Genomic DNA, 27,463 nt, shown 5'->3' on the forward strand with positions numbered 1-27,463 from the left:
AGAGAACCAACGTACAAGGAAAGCTATGACTCACCGACTGTAGTCGACAGTGTAAACGAGAGATCTCACGGTCGAAATGAATCAGCCGTCGTTGGAATAGACATGGTTTCATTTTCATCTAAGAGTACCAGGCACTGAAGAGATTGCTTGATGCCTAGTAGGCACCTGAGCCGGGATGCTCCGCAAAATTCTAATTCGCCCGCCACGCTATGCAATGTGTACAAAATCTGCTTCCCCACCACACCAGGTCTTCCTCACAACGCCTTCTCCTTCCCTTTACTGCTGGAAGCGTTGTCGTTCTTTTTCACCCTCGGCTTCGGCTCTTGGAAATTATGCAACCGCTCCCCAAGCAGATAGACTTCATCCCGAACCATGACCCGCCACTTCTCCACCTTTGTCTTCATGAACATGGCGCCGACGTAATTGACCATCATCCACAAGAACAGCGGGTACGCGAATCGATACATGCGCATCTGTTTCTCCGTCTCGTGGACCCGGAAGACCGTGATGACGAGTTTCATGAAGCTCAGAGGGCAGACGAGGAGGACCAGGCACACCGTCGTGACGGGGAGCACAAACGCGCGGGATGCCAGAGGGACGTCGGCTTGGAGGATGCCGTTGCGGGTGATTGCCCGAAGCGCCCGCGCCGGACGGGAAGTGGGTTCGGTAGCGTGAGTCAGCACGCGGAGCAGGAGCTTCAGGTATAATAGGCCGATCGTCCAGGATTGGAGGATAAAGATCGTAGCGCCAGGGAGGCGTTTACTGGTCGCCGGGGTCGAAGCCGAGATGTCTTGAACCTTTTCTCGGTTGACGAGCTCTAGCACGTCAAAGAGCGGTATGTGAATGTACAGTTCCGTAATCAAGGCCATAACAAAAGGTAGCACGACAGTAGTGAAGATGGCCAGGTAGGCCAGGCCAAGAAAGTGCAGAATTGATCCCAGGATCTGTTTCCCCGAAGCGGTCACTTTCACTCGGAGATAGTCTCTGGCCGGTTCGGCGTAAGCAATGGCGTATCCAACCGCGGCAAAGATGTGAACGCCGACTGTGAACGCGTAGAGGTCGTTAGGTGGATGCTGCGATTGGGACAGCAGCTGGGTCATCTTTCTGCCGACTAGCAGAGGTCCAATGGTGAATGCCACCCCAGTTGCAGCTGCGAAAAGCCAGAGCAGGACGATGAACGTCGTAATCCGGCTTCTGAAGTTCGGTGGGAGATAGACCTTTGTGAACTGAGGATCTTTCTTGCCGTGCATGCCGAAATCCGGGTCCGGGCGACCATCCACTCTCTCATTCTGCTCCGTGACTTCGAGGAAGACATTGCGCCCTTTGGCGATGCGCACCGAGTCAGATGCCGGCGCTCGAACGTAGGTGCCGTCTTGTTGCGGTCCGGTCATACTGTCTTGGGCGAGCAACCTCCACGGCAAACCTTTCGGATGGGTGTATTGTTCCTCCTTTCGCTCCTCTCCAAACAGAAAATTCGTGAGTCGTAGTGACCGAGCGCATCCCCGAAACCACCATTTATACATTGCCGAGATCTTCTTTGATGGCTCGGCCTTCCGAAGGATAAAAGGAAGTAGGAAGTTGTAGAAGACTATGTCGATGGGAAACGCCAGCCTTGGTTCTGTTGTAGACCATCGTATGGGCAGGACGCCACCAACCCAGTCTAATGTCCACACGACACCACCCAGGCATAGCGTGACCAGGCCACCGTAGACCAACGCCGAAAATGCGATTTTGCCCAGTTGTGCAGGTACAGGTCGTTCGAGAACGTCGCGCACGGGATGAAACGTCGGATCATCGGGGTCGCGGATAAAGTACAAAACTCCTTTACGCATGATCTTCCGGCAGATCGATACGAAAAGGGCGAAATGAAACATGTAACAGGTACCAATAAACCAGTGAATGAATATTCCCGTCAGCGGCGTCTGCGTCATGAAAGCGATACGGCTGGCCACGGTGGCGTTGGCGAATAGAGGAAGAAGTGCTAGGTCCAGTAGCAGTCCGCAGTATAGCGGAAAGACTAACATTTCGATCCCGATGATGACAATCACTTTCATTACGCCACCTGCTTGCCGAAGAGAATCGGCGAAGTAGCCTTCGACTTTCTCATTATCTTTCAGTCCAAGAACCAGATGAGCTGCTTCGAGAAATACGACGCCAGCGACAGCGAACAAAGCATAACCGAGGATGATTGCAAGGATCCGGTCTTGATTGTTCCACTCGGCAAGGGAAGGATCGAGATCATGGACACCTTCTGTTGGCTCAGTCGAAAGAGCAGTCGATAGAAGGTTGACGAAGTTTAATCCGAGCTCTTTGGCTTGCGGTAGCTTCTTGACGACTTCTGGAGCAGACTTCAGCGATTTTCGAAGAGACACCAGAACGGTGCCAGAACTTGGGCGCTCAGAGGTCAGAATCTTTTCAACCTGGCCTAGCAGGAAGGCCGCGCCGTGCAGTGCATTACGTAGATGGTTCTTCAGGGAGATAAGCGCATGGTGCGATTGCATCGAGAAGTTTGGCACGTCTGGCCTGAGACCAAGGACGGCCGCGGCCAAAGTCCTCTCCAGTCGTGTACCGCTTTTCTGGCTCAGGTCGAGGGTAAACCCTTCTATTGTCGCAGTGTCGATAATTCGGCCAAGAGGTGGCGATAGTCCAGATATGACTGCTCTGATGAGCTTCATCGGCTGGCTGAAGAGGAAACCGGCAAGCCCAACCACGAAAAAGATGACGTCGACAACAATATCTGCTGAACGCGACAAAACGAACAGTGGTGCCCGCACAAGCATGAGAGTCGGCCGCGATAGAAACAGAAGAGCAATCTTGCCCCACATGTACGGAAACCAGAAACTCATCGTCAAAGTGATTGTGATGAGTAGGAAGGAGAAGAGTACGTTCTGAACCATGCCGAAAATGGGTCCCTCCATGCCGAGGAGTTCTAGCACTCCGTCAAGATCTTCCGCATCATCTCCGGCGTCGTTGAGATCGACACCCATGAACATGTTCGGCTCCGGGGGCTCTGCAGGTGGTGCTTCGATTGCTGGAGGCAGTTGCGGGATCTGAGGAGCTTCCCGGTTGTGGACAGGCACAAAAGGCGCCTCTACGTTGACATCCTCCACGATGTGTTCCTCGTCTTGCGTATCAGCGCGCGGGCTCTCACGAACTTCCGCGGCCTCCGGCGTGTCGACTTCAATATCTGTATGCCAGAGCCACTTGGAGATTCTGCCAGTTATCGAATCATCGGCGGTAGGCTCCTGATCGATGGAGACAGCGACTTGTTCAGCATCTAGCTCAGGTGCATCGTCGAAAAGATCGGGCCGAAGATCGATGTCAAAAAAGTCTCCTCTAGGGGGCAAAAGGTCTGTGTCATTCGAAGAATCGGGCGTGGGGATTACTTGCCCATCTGAGTCGGTTGCAATTTCATGGGCATCAACTTGTCCTGGTGGCATTTCTGTCTCATTGATCATAGCAGGGTTTTGCGCGAACGAGACTCTCCTCCCCTGGAGCTCTGGTGGGTCTGTTTCGTTTTGGTCCATGTGCTGTAGCAAGTCCGGTTGCAATTGGCCAGATCCAGAGCCTCTGGACGCAAATTCCACGGGCAAGGCTCCTTGCGCCTCGATGGAAGAGCTATCCAAGGTGCCCGCGTCCATGGTCTGAGCTTCTAAAGCCGTGGCAGACATATGTTCCGTCGTATGATGGCTGCTAGAACTGCGCCTTCGGACTGGCCGACTTGCACTGTCACCAGCAACCGCGCTACTCTCACCAACATCCTCTTCGACGTTGGCTTCCCCTATATCATCAGGGCTCGTCAACAGGCTCTGTGACCGGACCGGCGGAGCCGGTCTTTCGATACCAATGCCGGTATCGTTGAGTATGTTATCATCCGTCAGCGCTCGGCGCCGTCTAGGAATAGCTATTGGCCGTCCCGCAGGATCCATGAACCCCCCTTCAGCAGGAGCATTCGCCTCGCCGCCCTGGCGGCGATTCCGTGGTCGAAGAAGGCCCCCCTGGGGCCTCTCGTTCTCAGCTTGCCGTTCTTGAATGGGGTTGTCGTTTGCATCAGGGTCCGGCATGTTCAAGATCGGTTGCTGGTTGATGACCCATTCCCGAATGAGGAACACAAGGATAAAAGCAGTGACCAGCAGTATACAGATCAGCTGGCCTTCGATGATGTCAACGGTGGCATTGTTGACCATTCGCGACCCCGACCAAGCGGATAGAAACTCAACGTCTGAGAGTAATGAGGGAGGTCTTGAGGACATCACGGCCGCCTCAGCCGCAAAGTCTTGCTCGCCATCAGTGCCATCAATTTGTCTTAACCGGGGGATAAAGATGGCCAGGAAAAAGCCGACAATCCTACCGATGATGCCCTGGCCGACGATGACTCGCGCGATGTCTCCCAGTGATATCAGCATGGGAGGAAACACCAATGTTATGCGCTCGAGATAGTCTGGTACAGTGAAATTGGCAAATTGTGTTCGTGACGCTCGGGCTGCGGAGCCTGTAACAGTTGTGTTCGATACAACCACTGGGGCCGTTTCTATGCTTGGATGGCTGGGGGTGCTGCCGTCCGCAAGCCAAAGAAATCCTCGCCAGACTTGTCGGATGCACCAAGGTAAGCAGCAAGTCCAGATGATGGCCACCAGCAGGTAACGTGTCCATCGCGCAAATTCTCTAATTCCATGCCGAGCGAGTTTGCGGACGAAGAGGGGAAACGGTAATCGTGCGGGCATGGAACGGTCGTAGAGTTTGGTGAAGCGAAACGACGTCTTGCACAATTCACAGTACTTCTTCTGAGAATGCGACAGCCACTCCATCAGGCATTCTTGGTGGACGAACTTGATGCTCCCAGAGCATTTGCACGGGTAGTAGAGCGGTTGAGCAACGGTGCCTTCGCCCCGGCATATTCGACAGTAGTTTTGTTCCTCCTCGTTTGGCTCGGAGCGCTTGAGCTTTGTGCCTTGGGCCTGCCCAACAGGGTGGCTGTCTTCGAGAGGATTCAGCGACATTTTGCGTCTTGCTGCAGGATGCGGAGGAGGGCAGAGACGAAGTGCATGTCGAGAGGGATGCCGTCATTAAGTCATTTCGATAAATGGTTGTAGGGGCGTGGAGGATGCAGAGGGTCTCCTTCGATTGCGTAGATCAGAAGGGTTAAGGTCATACGGCGTGGCAGAGGAAGTTGAAGTTGGTAGAATACGACGTGACGACCGCAGTCCTACCGCTGCAGTGACTTGTCGAGGCGTTGTGTCGAAATGTCCCTTTACGGTAATTGCGGACTTAGTGACCTCTGCGGCTACGGTGAAGCTTAGACCACTTCCTGCAGTTGGTCTCGTGCGCAGCCATGGTGAAGCGCCATCACTTTTGCAAGCACCACTCAGCGCCACTCGATAGTATCTGCTCTTTTTCCACTTTGCTCATCTTCCTTTGTCTATGCCTGCTAGATGACTCGCTACGCGGGGATTGAGTGCAGCGCCTATTCTTGCAACCAATACCATTCCCGAAAAGAGCAGTGCGAATCCATCACCTCACCGTCGAATATGACTCCCCATCGTAAGCACAACTTCCCATAAACGATCCGAACACCACAGTCCCTTAGGCGCCCCAGCTACCCCTCCACGCCGCCTCCAGATCCCTCCCCTCGTCGGCAAGTTTCTTCTTCTTCTTCGCAATCCCTTCCTTTACACATTCAGCCACATCCTCCGGATTGGTGCCACGTTTCCGTTTCTCTACTCTTTCCTCGCCTAGTATCGTGTCATCCGCGATCAGTTTGTATATCTCGGCGACGCCCTCAAAAACGCCGGCCATATTCCGGCCGTTGGTGGCTACCTGGGTCGGAGTGGTGTGGTGACCGTTATGCCCGTTGGAGAGCACAGCAGCGCTGAAACCGCCTTCTTCAGAGAACGTCTCGTTGATCTGCCGCATTTCCTCAACCCAGCGGTATGCTTTTGGTGGCATGCCCACAAGCCCGGCTTCAGCCAGGTCAAGCGTCTTCGGGCTGAACTCGGCAAGGTGCTCTTGGAGCTCCTTGAGCACGCCGCAGCTATGTGCGGTGGTGAAAGATAGGATGGATAAAGCAGTCATGCCCTTCGTGAGAGACGCGAAACAGGATTTCAAGGCCGAGGCTTGGCCGATTCTGGGGCCGAGTAATTTCATATTTAGTAGTTCGATGAAGGAGGGGGTGAGCAAGTGGTCGTACTTTGGCCCTGAAATGACAATCGAGGGCTTCTTCCAGGTTTGATCTTGCTTCGCTGCCGGAGGCCCTCCAATGATACCGCCGTCGAGGAAGTTGATATAGATAGGGTCTAGCTCGGGTTCCGACTCCCTTCGTTGGAAAGAAAACGTGCGCGTGATGGATAGCCTTCGGGGTGAAGCCGGCGACATTGGAGTGGAAAACATCGTGGCGATGGACTTGGCGCTTCTGGGCGAGATGGCGTTCAGGTCAATGTATGTTATGCTGGGGGCTTGAGAGGTTGCTTCGGTGCCTTTCCTCTCACTACGCCTCTTGATGGCTGCTTGTGAGCGGCATGCTTCAAGAGCTCTTCGTGCCGTCGCGATGGCGTCTCGAGGTGGTACAATGCTCAGGATGATATCGGATTCAGCCACCAGCTGTTCATCCGACTCGAGAGCTGTTATCTGTGACGACTTGATGCGGTCGAGGGTGTGCTGGCTTGGAGAGAGCTCAGCAAAGAGTTCAATATCTTCTGGACGACTATCTGGTGTGTAGACTTGCCTTCTGCCCGTGGCGACCGTGTAGACGGTATGGTCGTGATGGCGGAGGAGCCGGGCTATGCCCATGCCCATATCCCCAATGCTCAGGATGCCCACAGTAGGGTTGATCTGTGCGGATGATGTCGCCATTGTTCTTCGGAGTGGGAAGGTCGGCAATGAGAAGAGAAGAAGACGTGGCCTGAAAATCAAGGGTCTTGTGCAAACCATGAATGGGAATGTACAAGACGACGTTGGCTTGTCCAGTGCTGAGGCTGTCACCGGTTCCAGTCGCCGAGCCCCGGATGTTGGAGCCCCGCCACGGCTTAAGGCCGCACAGGGCTGACCTACCTGTACGGATGACGAATGGGGAGTGCCCAGGCGGAGGAAGGGCAGCTGATACAAATCTGATATGGCCTCGATGGGCAATGCAGGCGCACAAGAGGTTGCTGAGACCCAGCTAGAACCAGGACTTACCGCGTTATCCCGTGCAGGATATGTTCCAGAACCTCGCGCCCTCAGTATGCAAGCGCTTGCGTCCGTCCCTGACTTGACCAGATACAGCAAGATGCTCCCCGAAATGCTCTCAGGGTGACAATCGCGACCATCAACTGATTTGCAGATACACGTCCAGGGCTATCAGCCAAAGTAGGACGGAAGCCTCCCCTGACGACTTGCCAGAATCGTGGTCTGTTCCTGCAATTGCTGCCTACAGTGTTAGCCATGGATTTTACCCGCTTCGTGGGCAGCGCCTTTGCGGCCTGCCGCACCCACCGACGGGCTTATCAGTAGGTCTCAGATTAGAAAAAAAATATAGCATAGCGTGAGGTACTCGGTATACTCTGCAGATATTCAGCGACATAGAATCCACTAGTCTCGGACGACCACAAAAAAGCAGTTTGCAACGGAATTGAGCCGACTGGATTAGGTCAGTAACCGCATTCCTGAGTTTAGATTCTGCTGTACTTACAGGCGGGACTCGAACCCGCAACCTTGAGGTTGGACTTTGTTAAGAGCCACACGCTCTACCGATCTGCTAATGTTAGAATCATAGTCTTTCAAGACCAGAGAAGAGGAAACTCACTGAGCTACCCCGGCAAATCTCAGGTGATTGTTGAACATATTTATGCTATTAAGATTACTATAGTATAAAATGATTGATTTCCTAAGCAAGCTGACCTAGGCCCCAGTCCATTGGGTATTTAGTTGTTTTTAACATGTTCTCCAACTCTACTCCGTACTCACGGAGACAAGCACGTTCATTCCTCTTCTCCTTGATACCTAGTCCGTACACTATCCTTTCTGCCGACATTCCCTCACATCCGGTGACCATTGTCAGGCTGACACTGGGTCGCGAGCTCTCGATTCCGACTCAGGTGTAACGCTCTTCGGTTGGTAATTATACAGTACAGGGTCACCAGACTTGATTCAAGTACCCGAACAGCAATCTGCTAATCGGAGCAACACCAACACCTTTGACACACCTCGCGTTGTTTGCATCCTCCTCAGATGGCAAACGCCCAAGGGGCTTAGCCGGTGGCGTATGAAGCAAGGCTCGTGCGCTTTCACACCAATCTCCTGTTCACGTTATCCGTGCCCCAAGCCCAGGTTCTGCCCGCAAAGCGGTCCTAGAAGGGTATTTGCTCCATGCCACCGCTCTGATGATCGCTTTCATAGGTTGTGATACTTCCTAAAGGGGCAAGAGCATCTATTTGCTGGTTCATGAAATTGGCTCCGAACATCCCTTCAGGGCAGGAAGATTGCTGAATCAAGGTAGTTTGACAGGAGTATCAGCGGTCCACACTTTTACGAAGCTTGCACAGTCACGCACGTCTTTCTCGGGTCATCGCCGTTGTTTCTAGCCGGGATAGGTAATTTACTATCTCCTGGCCATCTATCAGGCGAAGGCGAAGACGGGGCTTTCAAGGTCGCAATACAGCCAATAGCATTGAAAGAGCAGGTTTTGACGCGGCGATCTGTCTGATATCCCTTCCACGACAGACCTGCAGTCATAGATCAAGACATATGGTACCAATGCTACACCCAATAGCCGATGCCTCCAGATACGGTTCTCTTTCTGTAGCAGACTCGATACACCTCCCACTCCCTTGAGGGTCGTAACGACGGCTTGTCCTCCAGGTAGGCTAAGATTGCTTACATTACTCGAGGCAAAGCTGGGAACCTCGCACGGCCGTTTCCGGAACACCCCTCTCGTATCGCCGGTACGAGGCTCGTGATGATTCGAGCAGAGTACAGTAGCAAGCAATTGCCTGTTGAGGAAAGAGCTCCACTCGTGCGACTCCGCTGGCGTCCTGGATGAAGAAAGAATTGACAAATCAGATAGTTGAGCAGGGCATGGCGCGCTTGAGAGAGACCAGACGAGCGTCAGGCTACCGTGCAGTTTTACATTAGGGTGACTCGCATTATCGACGCTGAGTTGGCAGGGATTTCATAGCCATGACAACCAAGCAGTGCCATCTTTAGTCCAGCGAGCATCAGCACTGGTCATTGAGATTTTGAGGGACCCTTGGCGGTTAGAAACACAAAGTCACACCCTTCGTGCGCCTGGTTGACTTCACGTTCATAGAGACCCCGATACCCTCGTCTCCCACTCCTTTCCAGCCACGGTTCCACCCTTCTCGACTGGTGGGAGCCAGAAGAAGACTCCGACTGGGACTGCCGTTTCCGTTCTGCAATGCGCCTCGTGATCTCCTGATCTTCCACATCCAAGACCAGTTTCCTGTTTTCAACGTCACAAACGATCTTGTCTCCTGTCTGCACGATGCCAAAGACCGAGTCCAGATCAGCAGACTCTGGTGAGATATGCAGGATGATCGTGCCTCCAGCAGTCCCTGACATTCTGCCATCGCTGATCCGCAACATGTCGGCCACGCCTTGTTTGCCCAGCTTTTGCGGTATCGGGATCAGGCCGGCCTCGGGCATGCCGGGATTGCCCACGGGTCCTATGCTCTTCAGTATCAAGATCGAGTTCTCATCCACTTCAAGATCCGGAGAGTCAATACGTCTGGCCATGTCTGCGCTATTCTCAAAGACACAAGCCGAGCCACGATGGTGGAGAAGATTTCGGTTCTTGGACGCAGAGGCTTTCATCACGGCACCGTCTGGACAAATATTCCCATACAAAACCAATAGACTCGAGCTAGGGTAGAGGGGATCCTCAAGCGAGCGAATTATCTGTCGCGAGTACAAAAATGACTTGAAGGTGGTGGAATCGAGAAGCTCGCCGAGAGTCTGACCCGTGTAAGTCCTTGCCTCGAGGTGCAGTAATGGTCTCAAGGTATGTAACAGCGCCAGCATGCCGCCCGCGTTGTGGAAATCGGTCATGTAGTTGTCGCCGCTCGGCTTGAGGTCGACCAGGAGTGGCGTTTTCCTGCCGATGTCGTCAAAGGTTTTCAAGTCGATTGTGCCTGCCACCTTTGGATGGCGGTTAATGATGGCCATCAGATGCACGACGGCATTGGTGCTCCCGCCAATGGCTTGTAGGACCGTGATTGCGTTCAAAAAGCTCTCCCTGGTAAGGAGATCTTGGGGTTTCATTCCGTCCCTCTTCAGCATGGCAACGGCATCGCGTCCAGCTTGTTCTGCTACTCGAAGTCTTGCAGAGCTGACAGCCGCCGCAGTGGCACCAGACTTGAGTTCCAGCAAGCCCAAGCCTGCAGTGATGCAGGCCATGGTCGACGCCGTGCCCATGACGCCGCACGTACCTCCCGTGGGCGCGAGCTCTTCATTGACCGACATGATGTCCTCCAGGTCGACATTGCCAGCGCGGTACCGTGCCCAGTAACTCCGGCAATCAGTACATGCACCCACCCTGACGCCTTCGACCGAGCCAGGCATCATCGGACCAGTGATGAGAGGTAGCATGAGCTTGTTCGCTGAGATGCCGCCCATCAGTTGAGCCGGGACTGTCTTGTCACACCCGCCTATCATGACTACCGCGTCGACGGGCTGAGCCTTAATCATCTCCTCAGTGTCCATGCTCATCAGGTTCCGGAGGTACATGCTTGTCGGGCTAGAAAAGCTCTCATGCACACTGATGGTCGGGAAGTCAACGGGCAGACCACCGGACGCCAGGACACCCCGTTTGACAGACTCGATGAGCTGCGGGACATTGGAATGACAGGGGTTGAAGGACGAGTAAGTGTTGATGATGCCAATAATGGGCGAGGAGAGTGCGGCGTCGGAATAGCCCAGGGCTTTGATGAAGACCTTTCGCAGGAAGAGTGAGAAATGCGCATCACCGTACGAAGTGAGGCCTGCTCGAAGACCAGATGTGGAATCAATTGGGCGAGACAGATCGTAGTCGGCCGCTATGGATGTGTGACTGTCGCCGTTCTGCCCATTCGCGGCTGGCATATTGTCGTTGGCCGTCATGGTTATTGAGCCGGTAATGGGAGTCTCCGATGTTCAACGGTATATACTTCCAGGGACGAGTATGCAGGAGCCTGAACAGATACAATACCACTGTACCTGCTCGAGTCCACCGGAGTGGCAGCCCGCATCTTCTTCAGCATTGTCAATGGTCATCGTCTTGAAGGTAATTGGAGAAGTTGTTTGGAGTGTGTCAACGGCAAATCGCCGACGGTCTTCGTTGTCGGTCATGTTCGGGAGAACTTCCGCCGAGTTGCGCTACGTACGGAGTGCTCATGTACAGACTACATGATACAAGCCTGTTGCTCGTCCACATGATGATACAGAGAGAATTTCATCAGGTCTTCCGTCTGCCTCATTCGTAACAGTGCTGAATGGCTCGCTGACACCACCAGGGTATCGCAATCACCAGTTGCTCGACTTCTTCAGCGTCTCATTCTGGATGATCTCCACCCAGTAATCGTCTGGATCCAGCACAAAAGCCACGTTCTTCATTCTGCCATCCGTGAGTCTCTTCTTCCAGTTCACGCCCTTCTCCTCCATAAACTGGCACGCTTTGTCAAGCTCGTCGACACTGATGCAAATGTGGCCGAAGCCTTGAGGTTCGTCATTGCCGTTGTGGTATACCTTCCCTTCTTCCTTTTCGGTCCCGTAGTTCCACGTCAATTCAAGCAGACCTTCTTTTCCGGCAAGAGGATTGACCCCGTTGGCCGTATCATTGGGGTCCGGAATGCCATAAGAGCCGGGATATCCCAAGAAATACAGGGTAAAGCCTGCTGATTTCTGCTCAGCGGTGCGCATGAGCGACATTCCCATGACCTCCTGGTAAAATTTCAAGCTCTTCTCAGGATCCTTGACCCGAATCATACTGTGATTCATCCTGTAGGCCTGAGTGTCTGTCTCCTTAACGCCCTCGGTCTGTTCAACAGGCTTCTGTCCTATGATCTCGACCCAATAGCCGTCCGGATCAAGCGCAAAGGCGATGTGTCTCATCCGCCCGTCTGTAAGCTTCTTCTGGAACTTGTACCCCGCATCCTCAATGCGCTGGCATGCTGCTTGGATGTTGTCAACGGAGATGCAGATGTGGCCGAACCCCTTGTGAGGGTCTTTATTGCCGTTGTTTATAGTGAACGAATCGTCTGACTCGGTGCCGTAGTTATGGGTCAATTCGATGACGCCCTCTCGGTCGGTCCAGTGCGCGTTTGTGCTCGCAGAGGCCGGTCCATCGTAGGCGAGGAAATACAGGCAGAATTTGTTGTCCGGGAAGTCCAACTTGTTGATGAGACTCAAGCCGAGCAACTTGTAGTAATCAAGGGACTTCTGAGGGTCTTTGACCCGGAGCATGGTGTGGTTGAACTTCCATTTCGAGTGATCTGGCGCTGACATGTTCTTGGCTGATGAGCTCGTCGTCGAGAATGCGTTTGACACGGCGGCTGTGATTGGGGGGAGCTGGAAATGTTGTCGCAGCTGTTGGAGTCGTGGCAGGCGGGATGTGAAGCGGGAAAGCATCAGTTGAGGCGAATCGTCCAAGTGGATTGTGAGAATTCGCAGTCACGGACGCTGCAATCAGTTGCGCATCATTGAACCTTTTGCTGATGATGCTAAGGGTGTGGCCGTGAGAGGAGAATGACGTGGGGCAATGCTCTGTTGACGCGCACTTCTCCCCCACACCGGGATTCTACCGGGCATGCCGGGCCATTGCAGTTTGGGCCTCACGGGCCTAAACCCCGCGATGTGTCGCCTGCCTTCCCACCGAAGCAGCCCCCGAACTTCGTCCTGGCTTCTAGGACTGCTTGGCCCTTGCCGGTGGAAGATGGCTTCCAGGGCTCTTTGGCAGCAAGCAGCCCACCAATCCCCTCTAGAATGCAGCTCTTCGACGTCGAATCACAAGCCCACAAGTTGATCTGCAAACCCAATCAACAGACGATTCAGGCGCGTGCTGGTCCAGCGCTCTCGGTGCTCTCTCCACACTGCCTCGGCCTCCCTCCACATCCGCTTGGTTGCATGGGGCTCTTCCGATGGTGGGATTGAGATCGAGCTAAGGCACTCTGAATATCAATCGTCTTGCTTCTGTCTGAAGCACAATTATTCAAAATCTCCCCTCTTCAATCCTGCTGTCGCGTGCCCGGGAGCTGTAGAGCATATCACACTTGAGTTGGCCGCGCAGCATGTCTCTCTCCCCCGCAATTCGAATCGCCAGGACCGCCGCACAGCGGTCGACGTCTCTCTTGAAAGCCATTCAATTTGGCCACCCTCCTAATTGCCCGTGCCATTCGAATCCAAACTTCCATCATGCCCCCTCTGCTTTCGGCGAGGCCAGGAGACGGCTCGCAACACCGATCGATCACTCCCGGTCCAAAGACTATGCGTTCGAAATGGCTGCTAGCTCAATCAGATTTGGGCCTGGTTGCACAAAAGAGGTTGGAATGGACATGAAAAACATGGGTGCCAAGCGTGTATGCGTCGTGACGGATGGCAATGTTTCCAAACTGGATGCGATGAAGCAGGTCATTGAAGGGTTGACCAAGGAAGGGGTCGAGTTCACGGTTTACGACAAATGTCGGGTGGAGCCCAAGGACAGCTCAATCAAGGATGCCATTGCCTTTGCGAAACCGTACCAGCCGGACGCCTTTCTGGCAGTCGGCGGAGGATCAGTCATCGACACTGCCAAATTGATGAACCTGTACACTTGCTTTCCTGACGCGGACTTCCTGGACTTTGTCAACGCTCCCTTGGGCAAGGGGCTGCCCATCACCAAGCCTTTGAAGCCGCTCGTTGCTGTACCGACCACCGCAGGCACAGGGTCTGAGACGACAGGCACCGCCATCTTCGACCTGGTGGAGAAGCGCGCAAAGACCGGTATTGCGCACCGCGCCCTCAAGCCCACGCTGGGCATTTGCGACCCCCTCAACACTCGCACCATGCCATCGGCCGTGCATGCGTCTTCTGGCCTAGACGTGCTGTGTCACTCTCTGGAGTCTTGGACCGCCATCCCTTACTACGAGAGATCGCCCAGGCCACCCAACCCGATCAACCGACCTGCTTACCAGGGCGCCAACCCCATCTCCGACATCTTTTCACTGAAGGCACTCAAGTCTACAGTGCAGTATCTACCGCGAGCGGCCAAAGACCCTGAAGATCATGAAGCACAGAGCGAGATGCTCCTTGCGGCAACCCTGGCGGGCGTCGGATTCGGAAATGCCGGTGTACACTTGTGTCACGGCATGAGCTATCCCATCAGCGGACAGAACCCGGGCTATAAACATGCGGGATACCAAGTCGAGACACCAATTATTCCCCATGGCGTCAGCGTGGCGGTGACTGCACCTGCCGTGTTCCGATTCACTGGGCCAAGCAATCCCGACCGCCACCTGGCTGCGGCGGAGTGTTTTGGCAAGGATATCTCAAATGTGAAGAAGGAGAGTGCCGGTGAAGTTCTCAGTGAAGCCTTGGCGGAGTTCCTTATCAAGCTGGGAGATCAACCTCGTGGCATCAAGCAGTTGGGTTTCACGAAGGAGAGCATTGACGATCTGGTGGAGGGCACACTGCCCCAGAAGCGAGTTCTAATGTTGGCACCGAATTTGAGCGAGGAGGTCAACCAGGAGAGAGAGCAGTTGAGGGGCCTGTTCGAGGAAGCGCTGGAATACTAAGGGAATGCAATGTTTGTGGTGTTGGCCATGCTTGCCTTGTTGATCTGTTTGGACAGTTTGGACAGTTTGGACAGTTTGCAGCTTCCCCGGACCAGCCAAAGCCAAGTGCGGGGTGTCTGGGTGCGACTTCGGCCAGTCAAGCCCCCACATTGCTCGAGGTTGCTGGTGTTGCCATGGTTGATTTGGCTAACAAAGTGACGCACAGGACGCACAACAGCAAATGAATGGATTGCATGCTCTCAGCTGGGGCCACGGGGAATAAAAATTGAAATGTCTTGGACGACTCTCTGGCTTGTACGAGTCTCGCATATGTACTGTCAATAACAAAAGCTCCGCCGACATCTTTGAACCTTCACTCGCTTTTACTGGTTTTCTTTCCATCGTGTCTCAGCGTGGTCCGCCTTGAGTTGACTGACAGTCGGCCGAGCCGCGAAACACCTCAATAATCTGTTTTCCACCCCAAGGTTCCTTATGCTCATGGTGCAGCATATACACCGCCCATCCCGAACTTATCAACAACAACTACAAGACTCGAGCGACAAGGAGCCACAATTATGACTATTACCAACGGAGCCGAAGGCGAGGTGCCCAGGGCCCGGGTGCTCTGTCCAGAAAAGCTCTCGGCAGACGGCCTGACTCTCCTCCGCAAGACACTCGACGTCGACGAAAAGCAAGGCCTAACAGCCGACCAACTCATCTCCATCATCCCCGAATATGACGCCCTGTTGGTCCGTTCCGAGACGAAAGTCACCGCGGAGCTGCTCAACGCCGCCCGGAAACTGAAAGTCGTTGCTCGAGCGGGTGTAGGTGTGGACAACGTCGACGTCCCCGCTGCCACGAGGCTGGGCATCGTGGTGGTCAACTCGCCCAGCGGCAATATTCAGGCTGCTGCCGAACATACCATTGCCTTGCTCATGAGTATGGCGAGGAACATCCCCGACGCTTGTGCGAGTCTGAAGGCCGGGAAGTGGGAGAGGAGTCGGCTTGTCGGTGTCGAGGTCAAAGGGAAGACCTTGGGGATTATCGGTTTGGGCAAAGGTACGTTGACACCTCCAATGCACGCGTTGAGATGATCCTCTGTGCCAACGTGCCCTTAGTCGGCCTGATCGTCGCTCGAATGGCTCGAGGCCTAGGAATGAACGTCGCGGCCGCGGATCCCTACGCTTCACCTTCCGTTGCTACCGCCGCGAACGTGCAACTCGTAGAATCACTCTCAGAGCTGCTCCCCCTCGCCGACTTCCTCACAATCCATACCCCAATGCTAGCATCAACCCGCGGTATGCTCTCGAGCGCGGAGCTCAACTCGATGAAGCGAGGTGCGCGCATCCTCAACGTCGCCCGCGGAGGCATCATCGACGAAGAGGCCCTGCTGTCGGCTCTCGAGTCCGGCCAGATCGCTGGTGCCGCGATCGACGTGTTCACCGCCGAGCCACCGCACAAAGATCCCAACTCGTGGGCCGCAAAACTCGTCCAGCACCCCAAATGTATCGCCACGCCTCACCTGGGCGCCTCAACCATCGAAGCACAAGAGAACGTGTCCATCGACGTATGCGAGCAAGTCCTGCAGATCCTCGCCGGGGACCTGCCGCGAAGCGCGGTCAACGCCCCGATTATATTACCGGCCGAGTACAAGACGCTGCAACCGTTTGTGCGCCTCGTCGAGAAGATGGGCTCCCTGTACACTCAACACTTTACGTCGCCGAATCAACCCCTCCACCGCCGAAACATGAACACCTTCGACCTCATCTACGAGGGCGAGATCGCCAACATGTCGTCCACGAAACCGCTCTTCGCGGCCCTGATCAAGGGGCTCACCTCGCCCATCTCCGACGCGGAAGGCTTCAACGTGAACATCGTCAACGCCGAAATGGTGGCCAAGGAACGGGGCATCTTCGTCAACGAGCAGAAATCGCGTGATCCGTCCACGCAGGCATATTCCAGCCTCGTGACCCTCGTCGTCCGACCCGCCAGTCGAGCGCCCTCCTTGTCTCGCCATTCCAGCGCCATCGAGACACCCACCACTGCCTCGTCCCATCCAGGGCCTGGCGGCGATGGGCCCACCGCGAAACAGCACATCATCTCGGGCTACTGCAGCGACAACTCGCCCTTCATCAGTCGGGTCGACCGCTTCGCCACGTCCTTTGTCCCCGAAGGCACGCTGTTGATCTGCCACAACTACGATTCGCCTGGCAAGATCGGCGTCGTGGGCAGCATTCTGGGCCGAGAGGGCGTCAACATCAACTTCATGAGCGTCGCGCCCGCGACGTACTCCGCGGCATCCACGCTGGGGCCGAATGACGCGCAGCAGGCAGCTAAAGAGACGACGGAGGCGTTGATGATTCTCGGCGTCGACAAGGAGGTTGGCGAGGCGGTCAAGAAAGAGCTGGTCAACGCCAAGGGTGTCTTGAACGTCAGTAGCGTGACGTTGTGAGGGAGGTGCGCGCAGAACTTTACCTGGGATGTGGACCGTTGCCCGGCATTCATGATCGCGCCTCCGTGCGAGACGCTCTGCATGAACTGTATGTGGAAGCGTATCGAACCGGAGGGAGGAAAGGAAACTCCTTTTGACGCCACCGACCTGGTCCTACCTACTTGCTTGTTGACATGGCCGCTCTGCTCAACACTGTCTGCGGCTTCACCTCCACAGGACAGAGAATGTCCGTTATTGCGACTCTTCGTTTTACTCCGTCCATGCTCATTACGCAAGCTGAGCTGGTTTGTGCCGCTCACGTATTTCAACACCGGAGTGGCTTCGTGCTGCACTTTGGTCTCAGACAGCACGTGCATATACGCACGCATACACGAACAGATAGATTGCCCCCATAAACATATAGTGCTATGTGATTCATTTTGGGCGGGGGCTGCAAGGAATCACCTGACAAAATCCCTTCGAATCAGAACTTCAAGAGGTTTTCTTGTGCTCAGACACAGTACACTGTCCCGAGGGTCTAGATGGATCATGTTTTGGCCTTTTCCTTCCGCTTAAGAAGCCCCTTGACATTGAAAGGCTTTTTGATCTCCTTCATCCTCTTGAGCAAGTCCTTCATCTTCTTCTCTCTCTGCTGCGAGGTTATTGATTCGTCGCTGCCTTTGGTCGAGGCCGGCTCCGATGCCGTAACGGAGGCAGGAGGCCTGGGCCGTCTCTGTCTATTGTTCTTCGCAATTGCAAGGTATACCAATACCCAACCCGGTACTCGCTCCTTGTGCGAGACAACTTCCTCGGTAGACCTGCTGCCGTGTGGTCTCTGGATTTCAGTGTCCTGGGCCTCAGCTAGCCTCCAGGGACAGTATTCGAGATGATTCTCCACGGCATCCAATTTACTAATGGCAGGCGCATCGCCGCGGTACAGCCAGAGACCCAAACTGCGGAAACAATGCCGACATTCTATGACATCCTCGGTCTTCCTTTCCCAGCCACAAATTGCCAGTCTGAGAGCGTTGATATTGGTTGTTTCCCCTGTGTTTGATTGAAATTGATCAAGCTCATCTGGGTCGACCAAAGTGGTGGTGGGGAGAGACTCCACAAGTGGGATCTCCTCAGGGTGGCTCATGAGACTGTCGTAGCGACTTCGTAGACCAGACAAGGTCAAGTGTGTGTTCAAAAGACCCTCGATGCGCTGGATCGATGGATCACATCCACGTTTTCGCCAGAGACAGCTTTCTGCATGTGCACTGACGATCATACTCTGGTATCGTCGAACGATATTATCATAGACCTCGGAAGAAATGGCAAAATCGTCTTCATCATCTTCTGCTGCGTCCTCGTCATTGACGGCTTCACCCTCTTGCTTTTTGGCTCTAAGCGCCTCGTTGTCGACACTAAGGTCCACGTAGAGTCTCTCCTTGCAAGCGCCACAAGCCACTGTATCTGTGTCAACACAGATCCATCCTCGCTTTGCCCACGCAGCCGCATTAATGGGGTCTGTAGAGGGAACATGCCACTTCGTGACATATCGGTATGTTTCAAGCCGTTGCAGGAAGGCAGGTCTACTTGAGGGAAGATAATGACCGGTAAGGTCATTCGACGAAGAAGCGGCGGGATTTGTAGCCGTGGTGGTAGGTGCTATGCGGCGTCTTTTGGAGGAGTCCGAGGCTGTGTCTTGCGTGAGGGATGGGGTGGAGGTGTTATTGTGGGAGATGAGCGACGACCGAGATGGTGAGCCCGCAGGAGAAGCAGCACTGTCAGTCAGTGCCTCGAGGATGCGATCGAACTTGCGTTTCTTCGTCTCAACTGCGTACGACATGCTTGGTAAAATTCCGAGTTTTCAGTCGTCGTGTTTCTCGACTGTGCTGCGGTCTCGAGAATGGACGGCGCTCCTTCCAGATCGAACTCCGTCGTAAACATTGGTTAACTAAGTTAGGTTAGCCAGCTTTTGCCGATTTCAAGTTTCCGTCACCGTTCGCTCAAGTCCAACTCACCTCGTTTTCACTTCACTCTATATACTGACGAGCGTAGGGAGTAGTATTCTTTCTTTGCAAGGTCTAGTACACCAAGCAGTCTGTTGCAAGACTTAGGTGAAGCTCTATGGTTACTCCCGAGGCAGTGAATACCGCTACCACTGCATTGTCTTCAAGACTCAACATGCAAGATCTGCTGCCTTACAGAGCCTTCAGCCCGCTTGTACGCTCTGCCTCAAAGAATACTGAAGCTGTGGTAACGTAGACATGAGTCGGTCAAGTATTTCCAGGTTGCGCCCAACTTCCATCGCTCACTTGTCCCTCATTTCCAACTTGACCACTACTCTTCACTCTTCTTTCCCAATGTCCTTTTCACCCCGGACTGAAGTCCTTGTGTGCGCTTCCTGTTACATTATTGCCGCGTTCCTGTACCACAGACATCCGTCCAATTACTCGCGATTCGTCTTGACAGCCGCTCTGGGGTATTTCGTCAATTGGGTCCTCTATTACCATGAGCCCACCTTCCAGCGAGCTGAGCTGGCTGTTAAGCGACGAGACTGAAGCACTCCTGGAACTTATTGAGCTTGAAGAACAGTTCATTGACTTGCAACCTGTCTGGTAAGGGTCTCACTATGGTTCAGCCGGAACTTGCGCTAACAAAGACAGGTCTAATACATGGACACCAATCAATCAGACGAACAGCGCCAACGTGGCTCCTTCCTCGCCGTCATCCTTGCAGCAGGATGCCGAAGAAGAGGAGCCATCAGCGTCCGCAAGCTATCTTCGTCGCGCTGTTCTTGCCTCTGCGCATCGGATGTATGAGACGAAAACAGCCAGAAAGCGGAAGTCTTTGACAGCTTCACCTCCATACATACGCAAGAGAGGAGCTGTCGGCGTCAGTTTAGAAGACGTTGACCATCTCGCTGGACTGTCACAACACAAGGAAAGGCCGACCAAGAGACCTCGACTGACACGACAGCCCAAAGTTGCTCGACTGCAGATCACCGACAGCTTAGTGCCTATTCGCTCAAGCAGGCTCAACGCCACTTCTGCCTCTGAGAAACGCACAGCTTCGCAAGCTTTCGGCTCAGAGATAGACAGTCGACCAAAGAAAATGCTCGTTATGAGAGGAGGGTCCATCCCAGCTTGGCAGTCCGATACTGACTCTGTCGCGAAAGCAAAGACGGAAATTTTCGGAGATCTCAACAGCGGCACTAGTACGAAGCTTCATTCTATTGACTTCGAGAACACCATGCAAGCAGGGCATGAAGATTCAGAGGACCTCTTCGACAACGACGACACCTCTGTCGAGGAATTTCTAGAAGCCGAGAAGGTACTCTTTGCCGAGTCATCTGTTCCTCCCACCTCGTTTAGCGACACCCCAGCCATGCCAAATGTCGACGAGAAGCACAAAACTCTAGATAAGCCGTCCCCCAGCAGCAGCACCGGACAGTCGCCCATGAAACCCTTCATGCGGCCCTTCGTCCCCCTCCCTTCTTCGCAGGACACCTCGCCAACCGGCTCAATCGTCTCCCCTCTGCACCGCGCTCCTATCTGTTTCCGCATTGCCGAACCCCTACGCTACATCTCATTCACATTCGGCTCTACGCCACCTGTGCCTGTGAAGGTGCTGAGTCTTGAAATCTACGCGATCTTGCACAGCATCAGCAGCACAGACAACGAGACTTCCGGTACCATGGAAATCGTCCTTGCAGACATTTTCTTCCCCCATCGACCACCTTACCTCAGGGCCACGACCAGGAAAATGACCATTATCCATGCAATCGGCCAGAAACACAAATCCCCGTCTTCGCAATTGTTGAAAGCGCTACAGGGCAACCTCGTCTGCCTTATCCTCCAGGTGACTCCCCGCTCGGACACCCTGCCGGCTACGGTGCCCGGAAGCCCAATCCCGCCAACCACACCGCTAGCCGGGAAATATACAATCACCGTGCTGAGGATCGAGCACACTGACTGGGATGAAATTCGGCGGACGAAGGACATCCTCGACCGGAAGTGCCCCTAGATTGAGACTCTGCTTCAAAGAGGTCCCACATAAGTCAGTAAGGCGCCGGCCGAACTACCTTCAGAACACGAAAGCCGTGACTCAGTTGGAGTTGAGGACAATCGAAGTGAGTGAGTGAGATGAGCGAGTGAGCACGACGGACCATGGTGTTACGAAGGCGTAAGTCAGCGAGTGACTTGAGCCAGTGAGTACGACAAACCATGGTGTTAAGCAGGCGTCCGTCGTAGGATGTGCAAATTGTGCAGTACTTGCTTGGGCCAGGACGAATGATTGACTGAGCGAGATAATGTGAATTACTGGAGCTAGGAGCGGGAGTGAGGAACTGTGCGAGACGTAACGATGGCGAGACAGGTCAGCTTGCAAAGAGCTTTGAAGTAGCAGATAAGACAGTTTGAGTGTTCACGACTGACTGTTCCCAACTGTATCCACCACCTAGTCTGTACTTCCACCTTGTTTATTCATCCCCACGTTTGCAAGCGAGTGAGCGAGTGGAAGTTATGCCACCGGCCAACAGGAAGCATGACTGCCTCCTTGACCTAAATGCGAATAGCGCCTGCCATGGAGTAACGAGTATTGTACTTAAGCAAATAGTGTGTGCATGTGACGTGCTCTTCAGGAGCCGTTAAGCTTTGCACGCTTCTACGGCGTCAATGACTCGCCTAGCCCTTGACACCAGCACTCGCCAGCGCACCAACGATGCCTTCCCGCCAGCGGTTGATATCCTTGGCCTTTTTGTTTGCCATTTTCTCAAGCTTCTCCATCTCCTTGCGCGCCGCTTCAAGGGCTTTTTGTGACTCTTGAACACGCTTCTGGAGGGCCTCGTTTTCTAGCAGACGGAGGTTTGTGGTGTCATGGATGGCTCCTGATGCTGTGGTTGCTGGCCCTGTGGTGACAGGCGCTGGAGCATTGGTTTCGGAGTCGAGGGGCTGCGAAGGGCATTCGGGAGCGATGGGACCCCGAGGCGGCAGACGGAGAGCATTCGTCCTAGAATGCGGTCCCAGGCCTGGCAGCGAGTTGATGCGACCACCCGAAGCGACCCTCGAAGGGGGACGGGCGTTGCGGGGCGGATGCTCCCATGCGCCGGGCATCTCCAGGTGTTCATCTGTGTCGAAGACGCGTTCGTCGATATCATCCTCAAACCCATCGTCCTCGCCGTCTTCGTCAGTAACGCCGATTGCACCATCAACTCCACCATCTTCGTGGTCAAATGGCTCGAACTCATCGTCGTCATCCTCCATTTGCCCATCCTCCCCCACAATCCAGACCACTCCGTGACGTTCACCGTGTCTGGCAAGCTTCTCCATGCCGCCACCAAGATTTGTAAAATCGTCCATTTCAAGCACACCGAGCCCGGACATAGTACCGACGTCGCCAAACTCTTCAACGTACGTCTGGCGTCTTTCTTCCAGCTCAAGTACTTTCTCGCTTTCGTCGGCACTCAGATGTCTCAACACCCACCCATTGGGCGTGACAAGACATCTCTTCAACAAATCGTCCTTTCTGTCCCCAGCATCCGCAACGCTCACGGCGTTACCGTCTTTCAGTGCTTGCTTCTCTTTCATTGGTAAGTAAATGTAGCCAAAAGCGTCGTTAGCGCTATAGGCATTGCCGTCAAGATATTCTTGCCCACGCCGGGAGTCGGGCGGGAGCTTGTAAGCAGCCGAATTGAAGGAAGGTGGATTCAACCATGGATGGTCTTTGCTAAGGTCGCCAGATTGAAGTAGCGAGGAGATGATCTTGGGCATCGAGGACACGTGTTCCTGGAGTAGTTTCTGCAGGGCCGCATGGGTGGCAGTGGGGCTAGCGTTGGGCCCGGCGGCTTCGGCAGCGTCATGCAACAGGTCACGGACACTATAAGCTGGTTTGCTATCTTCCGGTTTCAACGGAGGATCTTCTTGGGCCCTTTCGGGGGCGGGGGTACTTGGTTCGGAGGGCTGGGAATGCGTTGTGCCCGCCCTCTTGGAAGGTGACGCCGCGGTAGGGATTTGTCCCAGCTCGCGTTTGGAATCCGGATCGCCGGCGTTAGCAGCCTGCCTGTCAGTCGTGTCTGCCAGCTTGGCGCCCGTGGGCTTCTTCGGGCTGGCAATTTCGTCCGCACTGGCAATGGCGCCGCTTCCCAGGCGTTGCCTTTTCTGTTTCTTCTGTCTCGCAACAACCGGGGCTACCTCTTCGACAACAGGCGTACTCGCGACGCTAGGAGTCTCGCCCACCTCCGTCGTCTTCCGCGACTTCTCCTTTCGTTCCTTCTTCAGCTGAGCCTTGGTCTTCGTGCGCTCAGGAGCAGAGCCTATGATGCTTGGTGGAGGACTACTCGCGCGAGACGCGTCGTGGGACGGTCGCTCCGACATCGCAGGAGTAGATGGCCGGCTTTGCTGGGCCGAAGAGAGAGATGGTCTTCTGGATCCTTTCCTAGCAGCTGAGGGAGGCAATATGCTCGATCTCTCAGTAGTTGCCGACGCAGGAGTCTGCTCTGCAACTTTAGGCGTTACACCAGTTGTCACACGCAGCACTCTGGGTCGCGCAGAGGTCTTAGACGGTTCAGAGGCTGTTGTTGTACCAGGCGTACCCGGTCGGCTCATTGTTGCAGGCGTCGCGACGACTGAGGACTCTAACAATGGTGTTTCTGCTGCGGATTTATACGTTGGCAGCGAAGTCGACGCACTCGAGAGGGCCACTGGAGGCAATTCGATCTTTTCAGGCTTGACTGCAGGGGCTTTCTTAGCCTTTTTGTCAACACTCCTGTCGGTGGCAGCCTCGGCGGCGGTATCTTCCTTCTTTTCAGTCTCGGCCTTGACCTTCTGACGGGTCTGTTTCTGCTTGGGCGATCCCAGGCTTATCTCATTTACTTGAGCCTTGAGCTTGATCGCCTGGGGGACGGGCTTCTCATCACGTTTGGACTGTTTGCTCTCTTCCTCGGAGACTTCCGAAACTTTTGGTTGTGGCGTGGACGTGCGAGGGCCGATCGGTAACACTGGTACTGCCGGGGTAACGGGTGTCGAACTGGTCGATGTGCTTCGCAGGGCCACTGTCCGTGCAGGTTGAGTAGGAGAATCTGGTCGCTGTGGAGGGGGCGGGTGCGCATGGGCCTGTTCAAACCCTGGTGGGATCTTGGGCGTCGAAGACCGAAGACCAGAGCTCTGGTAACTCTGCAAGGACGAGACTCGAGAGTGTATAGGTGGGAGAGGCGTGGTGATCGGCAAAGGTGGGAAGTCCTTGACATCAACTAAGAAACCCCTTCGTCAGTAAGCGACCTCACGAACACCCCGATGACAACCCATGGAAAACATCAAACACGGCAACGGCGGGTACATGACTTGGGCTCAACAATACAGGTAGAGGCGACCCGGCTCTTCCACGTCGTCAAATCCCTCGTCTCACGGGTTCTACTGTCTTGGAACATTGCTCCTGAACGATGTGTAAGAACTCGGTTTTGATCTGCCTGACTTGTCGGTGACGTGGCCAGGGGAAGGGTACTAACATACATGATAGAGCCGTGAAACTTGACGAGTGATTCATCTGAAAGAAAAAGCCTGATGCCGGTAGATCGATATCCGTGCGTCCCACCCTGCCCGCCCAGGGACGGTCTGTCCATGTCGTGACTCCCCCAGCGTTCGCTTTCCAGCTACTAACTTATGCATTGCTCACTGGTGCTGCGAATTGGAAGGCCTATTCCACCAACGCCAAACAAAATCCAGGGAGACGAGGAAGAAAAGGAGAGATGCCATCATTCACCAGCGATTGTACCCGCCGCCGCCGTATAGGTTTGATTGTTGGTACCCACCTTGGTTACCCCCAAAAAGCCCCTGCCCTGTTGTGGTGCTCTGGTGAACTCTGGCTGATGCAATACTTGGGTCTGCAAGATGCTCTACACCACCTCCTGAAGAGGAAGTGTTAGCGTGTCTGTGCTTCTTGCCCTTTTTTCTTTGTTTGACAAGCCCGGGATCTTGATATGTCTGGTATTGAGCGTAGAGCGGGTTGAGAATTCCAGGGGCAGGGGCTTGCGATGAGGGCGAACGCAGGGGGTTATTTTGCAAGGAAAGAAGTAACTCACGCTTAGCCATGTCATGACCTTGATTCGTCCCGCTGCGGTTTCTTGAGTAGACTTCAGCATTGATGTCCTTGGAAGCTCCAAAACCAGGATTGGTGAAATTTTGACCGTGCGCGAACATCCCGCCGCCGCTGACTGGTGGGGTACCGGCCGTCGGTAGGCCTGGAGGAGGTCCTTGGACGCCGCTGGAGTAAAAGCCTTGTTGCTGTCCCGGAAACCGGTTGCTGGTACCAGTCTTGGTGTCGTTGTTGAAGTATCGAGATCCATGACGTTGATGATTGCTAATCTGTTCGTACTGAGCTTGGCTGAACTGTGGCGCACGTCTTTCGAAATCTGACATCTCGAAAGCAGTATTCTGCGTATTGGGCTGGCCAAGACCGGGTGCTTGTTGGATGTTGCTGCCGTTGAGAAGAGCCAGTTGTTGTCGTTGCTGCGGCGTCAAACTGCGTATGTTCATTGAGGAGAATTGATCATTCACCGGTTGTGATGGCCGCCCAATGGCGCCACGTGCTGAAGAGCTTCTTGGATGATCGTCCTCGGGTTCGCCACCTAGGGCGAGGCTGCCGGCCACGATGTTGTCTTCCTCTAGCGTCTCTTCGGCGGCCGAGGTCGCTTGCGCTTCAAGCTTTGCCCTAGCCTCGGTCTCTAGTTTGGCTCGTTCAGCCTCCTCTTTCTCTCGCATTGCGCGACGCTTGGCACCCCCGTAAGGGTCGACGAAACAAGGCATATCGTCTACCGCTGCGCGAGCCTCTGGGCTGAGACATGAGTCGTCATAGGAGAACTGATAAGCCCTTGATAGGATTCGTTTGGTGTCATTGAAGATTTGTTGCGCAGGATCCACCAGGTTGGGCTTCGGTTTCGCCACGGGCTGTTCTTGTTTGGGGGCAATCTTTGCCGGCGCGGTCGACGCAGATGACTCGTTGATGGGGGACTCCCTGAGTTTGGGTTCCTCGGTTTTCTTAGCGGCAAGGGAGGCATGTGTTGTTTGCGGGCTGGGGGTAGCTCCACTGTTTGAATGACTGGTGCGTCTCGTTCGGGTGGCGCTTGCAGTTGCAGTTGCCCAGCTTGCCGTGGAAGGCAGGGCGGAACCATCGTGTGAGTTCTTCCTGCTAACATCATTCTCTGTGCTTCCCTGCCGAGCCATGGAGTGAGACGTTGACCCCTGCACCGCGGAGAGAGGACGGGGAGGCGGATTCATCTGCGCGGCTGGGGCGGCGATCGCTGGTCGATTGGTAATTCTCGCACCATGAGGCTCATTCTGCAGGGAGGTGTGCTGCCCATCTTCGCCTGTTTCATGAAGGAAGCTGCAGTTTCTGTTGGTGCAGGTCTCACCTCGCAGATAGGCGGAGCAGTATTTTGTGGTGCCAAATTGAGCCCGAAGCACGCGGTCGCTGTTGACAGAGCCGTCAACGGAATTGATGCAGAGTGCGGCGTCCTCCTTGCGAGCAAAGGTGACGTAGACGCCGATGCCTTGGTTTGTTGCTCCAGGTTTGGCTTTGCTGACCACGATTTTTTCGATTTCACCGTATTGACCGAAATATTCTGGGCCGCGGAGAGTCTGAAGTAATGCCTGCTCGTCCTTGATCGAGGGAATCAGGCCGATAACATAGACGAGATTCTGCTGTTTGACACGCACGCCGGCCAGGTTGCGACGTGACGAATTCTCAACCTCCCGCTTCTCCGTCTCTTTGCGTTTCGCGGCCGCTTGCTTTTTGTTCTTATTCAGCTGGTCGAGCTTGAACTCTTCGGCAGTCGGGATCTTGTACTGGATCGTTTTCTCGTCGTAAGGTCGGCGACAATTAGGACAGGTGCTCTTCTCGTAGGTAGTTTTCAGGCTGTTGAAGCAGAACTGGCAGATCTGTCTTGAGCATCAGTAAACAGAGTCCTGCGCGCAATGGAAACTGATGCAGCTGCGACGCACCTGATAGCCACATGGACAAGGTCTGAAGTTCTTGTCGGACAGGTCGAACTCTTCGATGCATAGTGGGCTATTCGTCACGTAATCAGCATTCAGCCCAACTGCGCCGGGTAGTCGGACTCACCATGTCTCCTCGTCATCGTCGATGACGGTATCCTGAGACCTACTCATAACGGCGGATATGCCAATAAGACTGCGGGGGAATCCACCTCTTTCGACTCCTGCACCACTAAGTGAAGGTCAAGAGCGGCCTCCATGCACTGGTCTGTGGTTTTTGCCGGGCTGAGTAGGATGTCGACGGCTGCGGGAGATGTGACAAAAGCCAGACTGCTTGG

The 27,463-nt window shown here is 54.4% G+C and overlaps 10 protein-coding genes across 10 annotated transcripts; 3 read left to right on the forward strand and 7 right to left on the reverse strand.

Moving 5' to 3' along the window:
* Nucleotides 1-254: 254 nt before the first annotated feature.
* A1O7_09262 (uncharacterized protein) lies at nucleotides 255-5,000 on the reverse strand (the record flags this gene model as incomplete). Its single annotated transcript, XM_007763251.1, has 1 exon — nucleotides 255-5,000. The coding sequence occupies one exon, from the start codon at nucleotides 4,998-5,000 to the stop codon at nucleotides 255-257; it is 4,746 nt and encodes a 1,581-aa protein (XP_007761441.1).
* A 583-nt stretch (nucleotides 5,001-5,583) lies between these two features.
* Nucleotides 5,584-6,849, reverse strand: A1O7_09263 (uncharacterized protein; the record flags this gene model as incomplete). Its single annotated transcript, XM_007763252.1, has 1 exon — nucleotides 5,584-6,849. The coding sequence occupies one exon, from the start codon at nucleotides 6,847-6,849 to the stop codon at nucleotides 5,584-5,586; it is 1,266 nt and encodes a 421-aa protein (XP_007761442.1).
* Nucleotides 6,850-9,201: 2,352 nt separating this feature from the next.
* On the reverse strand, nucleotides 9,202-11,091 carry A1O7_09265 (dihydroxy-acid dehydratase; the record flags this gene model as incomplete). Its single annotated transcript, XM_007763253.1, has 1 exon — nucleotides 9,202-11,091. The coding sequence occupies one exon, from the start codon at nucleotides 11,089-11,091 to the stop codon at nucleotides 9,202-9,204; it is 1,890 nt and encodes a 629-aa protein (XP_007761443.1).
* Nucleotides 11,092-11,493: 402 nt separating this feature from the next.
* A1O7_09266 (lactoylglutathione lyase) lies at nucleotides 11,494-12,474 on the reverse strand (the record flags this gene model as incomplete). The annotated part of the gene is made up of 1 exon (XM_007763254.1): nucleotides 11,494-12,474. The coding sequence occupies one exon, from the start codon at nucleotides 12,472-12,474 to the stop codon at nucleotides 11,494-11,496; it is 981 nt and encodes a 326-aa protein (XP_007761444.1).
* Nucleotides 12,475-13,256: 782 nt separating this feature from the next.
* A1O7_09267 (hydroxyacid-oxoacid transhydrogenase) lies at nucleotides 13,257-14,738 on the forward strand (the record flags this gene model as incomplete). The annotated part of the gene is made up of 1 exon (XM_007763255.1): nucleotides 13,257-14,738. The coding sequence occupies one exon, from the start codon at nucleotides 13,257-13,259 to the stop codon at nucleotides 14,736-14,738; it is 1,482 nt and encodes a 493-aa protein (XP_007761445.1).
* Nucleotides 14,739-15,292: 554 nt separating this feature from the next.
* Nucleotides 15,293-17,169, forward strand: A1O7_09268 (D-3-phosphoglycerate dehydrogenase; the record flags this gene model as incomplete). Its single annotated transcript, XM_007763256.1, has 2 exons — nucleotides 15,293-15,776; nucleotides 15,836-17,169. The coding sequence occupies 2 exons, from the start codon at nucleotides 15,293-15,295 to the stop codon at nucleotides 17,167-17,169; spliced, it is 1,818 nt and encodes a 605-aa protein (XP_007761446.1).
* Nucleotides 17,170-17,695: 526 nt separating this feature from the next.
* Nucleotides 17,696-18,982, reverse strand: A1O7_09269 (uncharacterized protein; the record flags this gene model as incomplete). The annotated part of the gene is made up of 1 exon (XM_007763257.1): nucleotides 17,696-18,982. One exon carries the CDS (start codon nucleotides 18,980-18,982, stop codon nucleotides 17,696-17,698), a length of 1,287 nt encoding a protein of 428 aa, XP_007761447.1.
* Nucleotides 18,983-19,647: 665 nt separating this feature from the next.
* On the forward strand, nucleotides 19,648-21,162 carry A1O7_09270 (uncharacterized protein; the record flags this gene model as incomplete). Its single annotated transcript, XM_007763258.1, has 2 exons — nucleotides 19,648-19,754; nucleotides 19,803-21,162. The coding sequence occupies 2 exons, from the start codon at nucleotides 19,648-19,650 to the stop codon at nucleotides 21,160-21,162; spliced, it is 1,467 nt and encodes a 488-aa protein (XP_007761448.1).
* Nucleotides 21,163-21,821: 659 nt separating this feature from the next.
* A1O7_09271 (uncharacterized protein) lies at nucleotides 21,822-24,473 on the reverse strand (the record flags this gene model as incomplete). The annotated part of the gene is made up of 2 exons (XM_007763259.1): nucleotides 21,822-24,385; nucleotides 24,419-24,473. The coding sequence occupies 2 exons, from the start codon at nucleotides 24,471-24,473 to the stop codon at nucleotides 21,822-21,824; spliced, it is 2,619 nt and encodes an 872-aa protein (XP_007761449.1).
* A 417-nt stretch (nucleotides 24,474-24,890) lies between these two features.
* Nucleotides 24,891-27,299, reverse strand: A1O7_09272 (uncharacterized protein; the record flags this gene model as incomplete). Its single annotated transcript, XM_007763260.1, has 3 exons — nucleotides 24,891-27,068; nucleotides 27,132-27,198; nucleotides 27,253-27,299. The coding sequence occupies 3 exons, from the start codon at nucleotides 27,297-27,299 to the stop codon at nucleotides 24,891-24,893; spliced, it is 2,292 nt and encodes a 763-aa protein (XP_007761450.1).
* Nucleotides 27,300-27,463: the final 164 nt, after the last annotated feature.

This window comes from Cladophialophora yegresii (genome assembly GCF_000585515.1).
Source record: "Cladophialophora yegresii CBS 114405 chromosome Unknown aczIN-supercont1.7, whole genome shotgun sequence".
Lineage (NCBI taxonomy): Eukaryota > Fungi > Ascomycota > Eurotiomycetes > Chaetothyriales > Herpotrichiellaceae > Cladophialophora > Cladophialophora yegresii.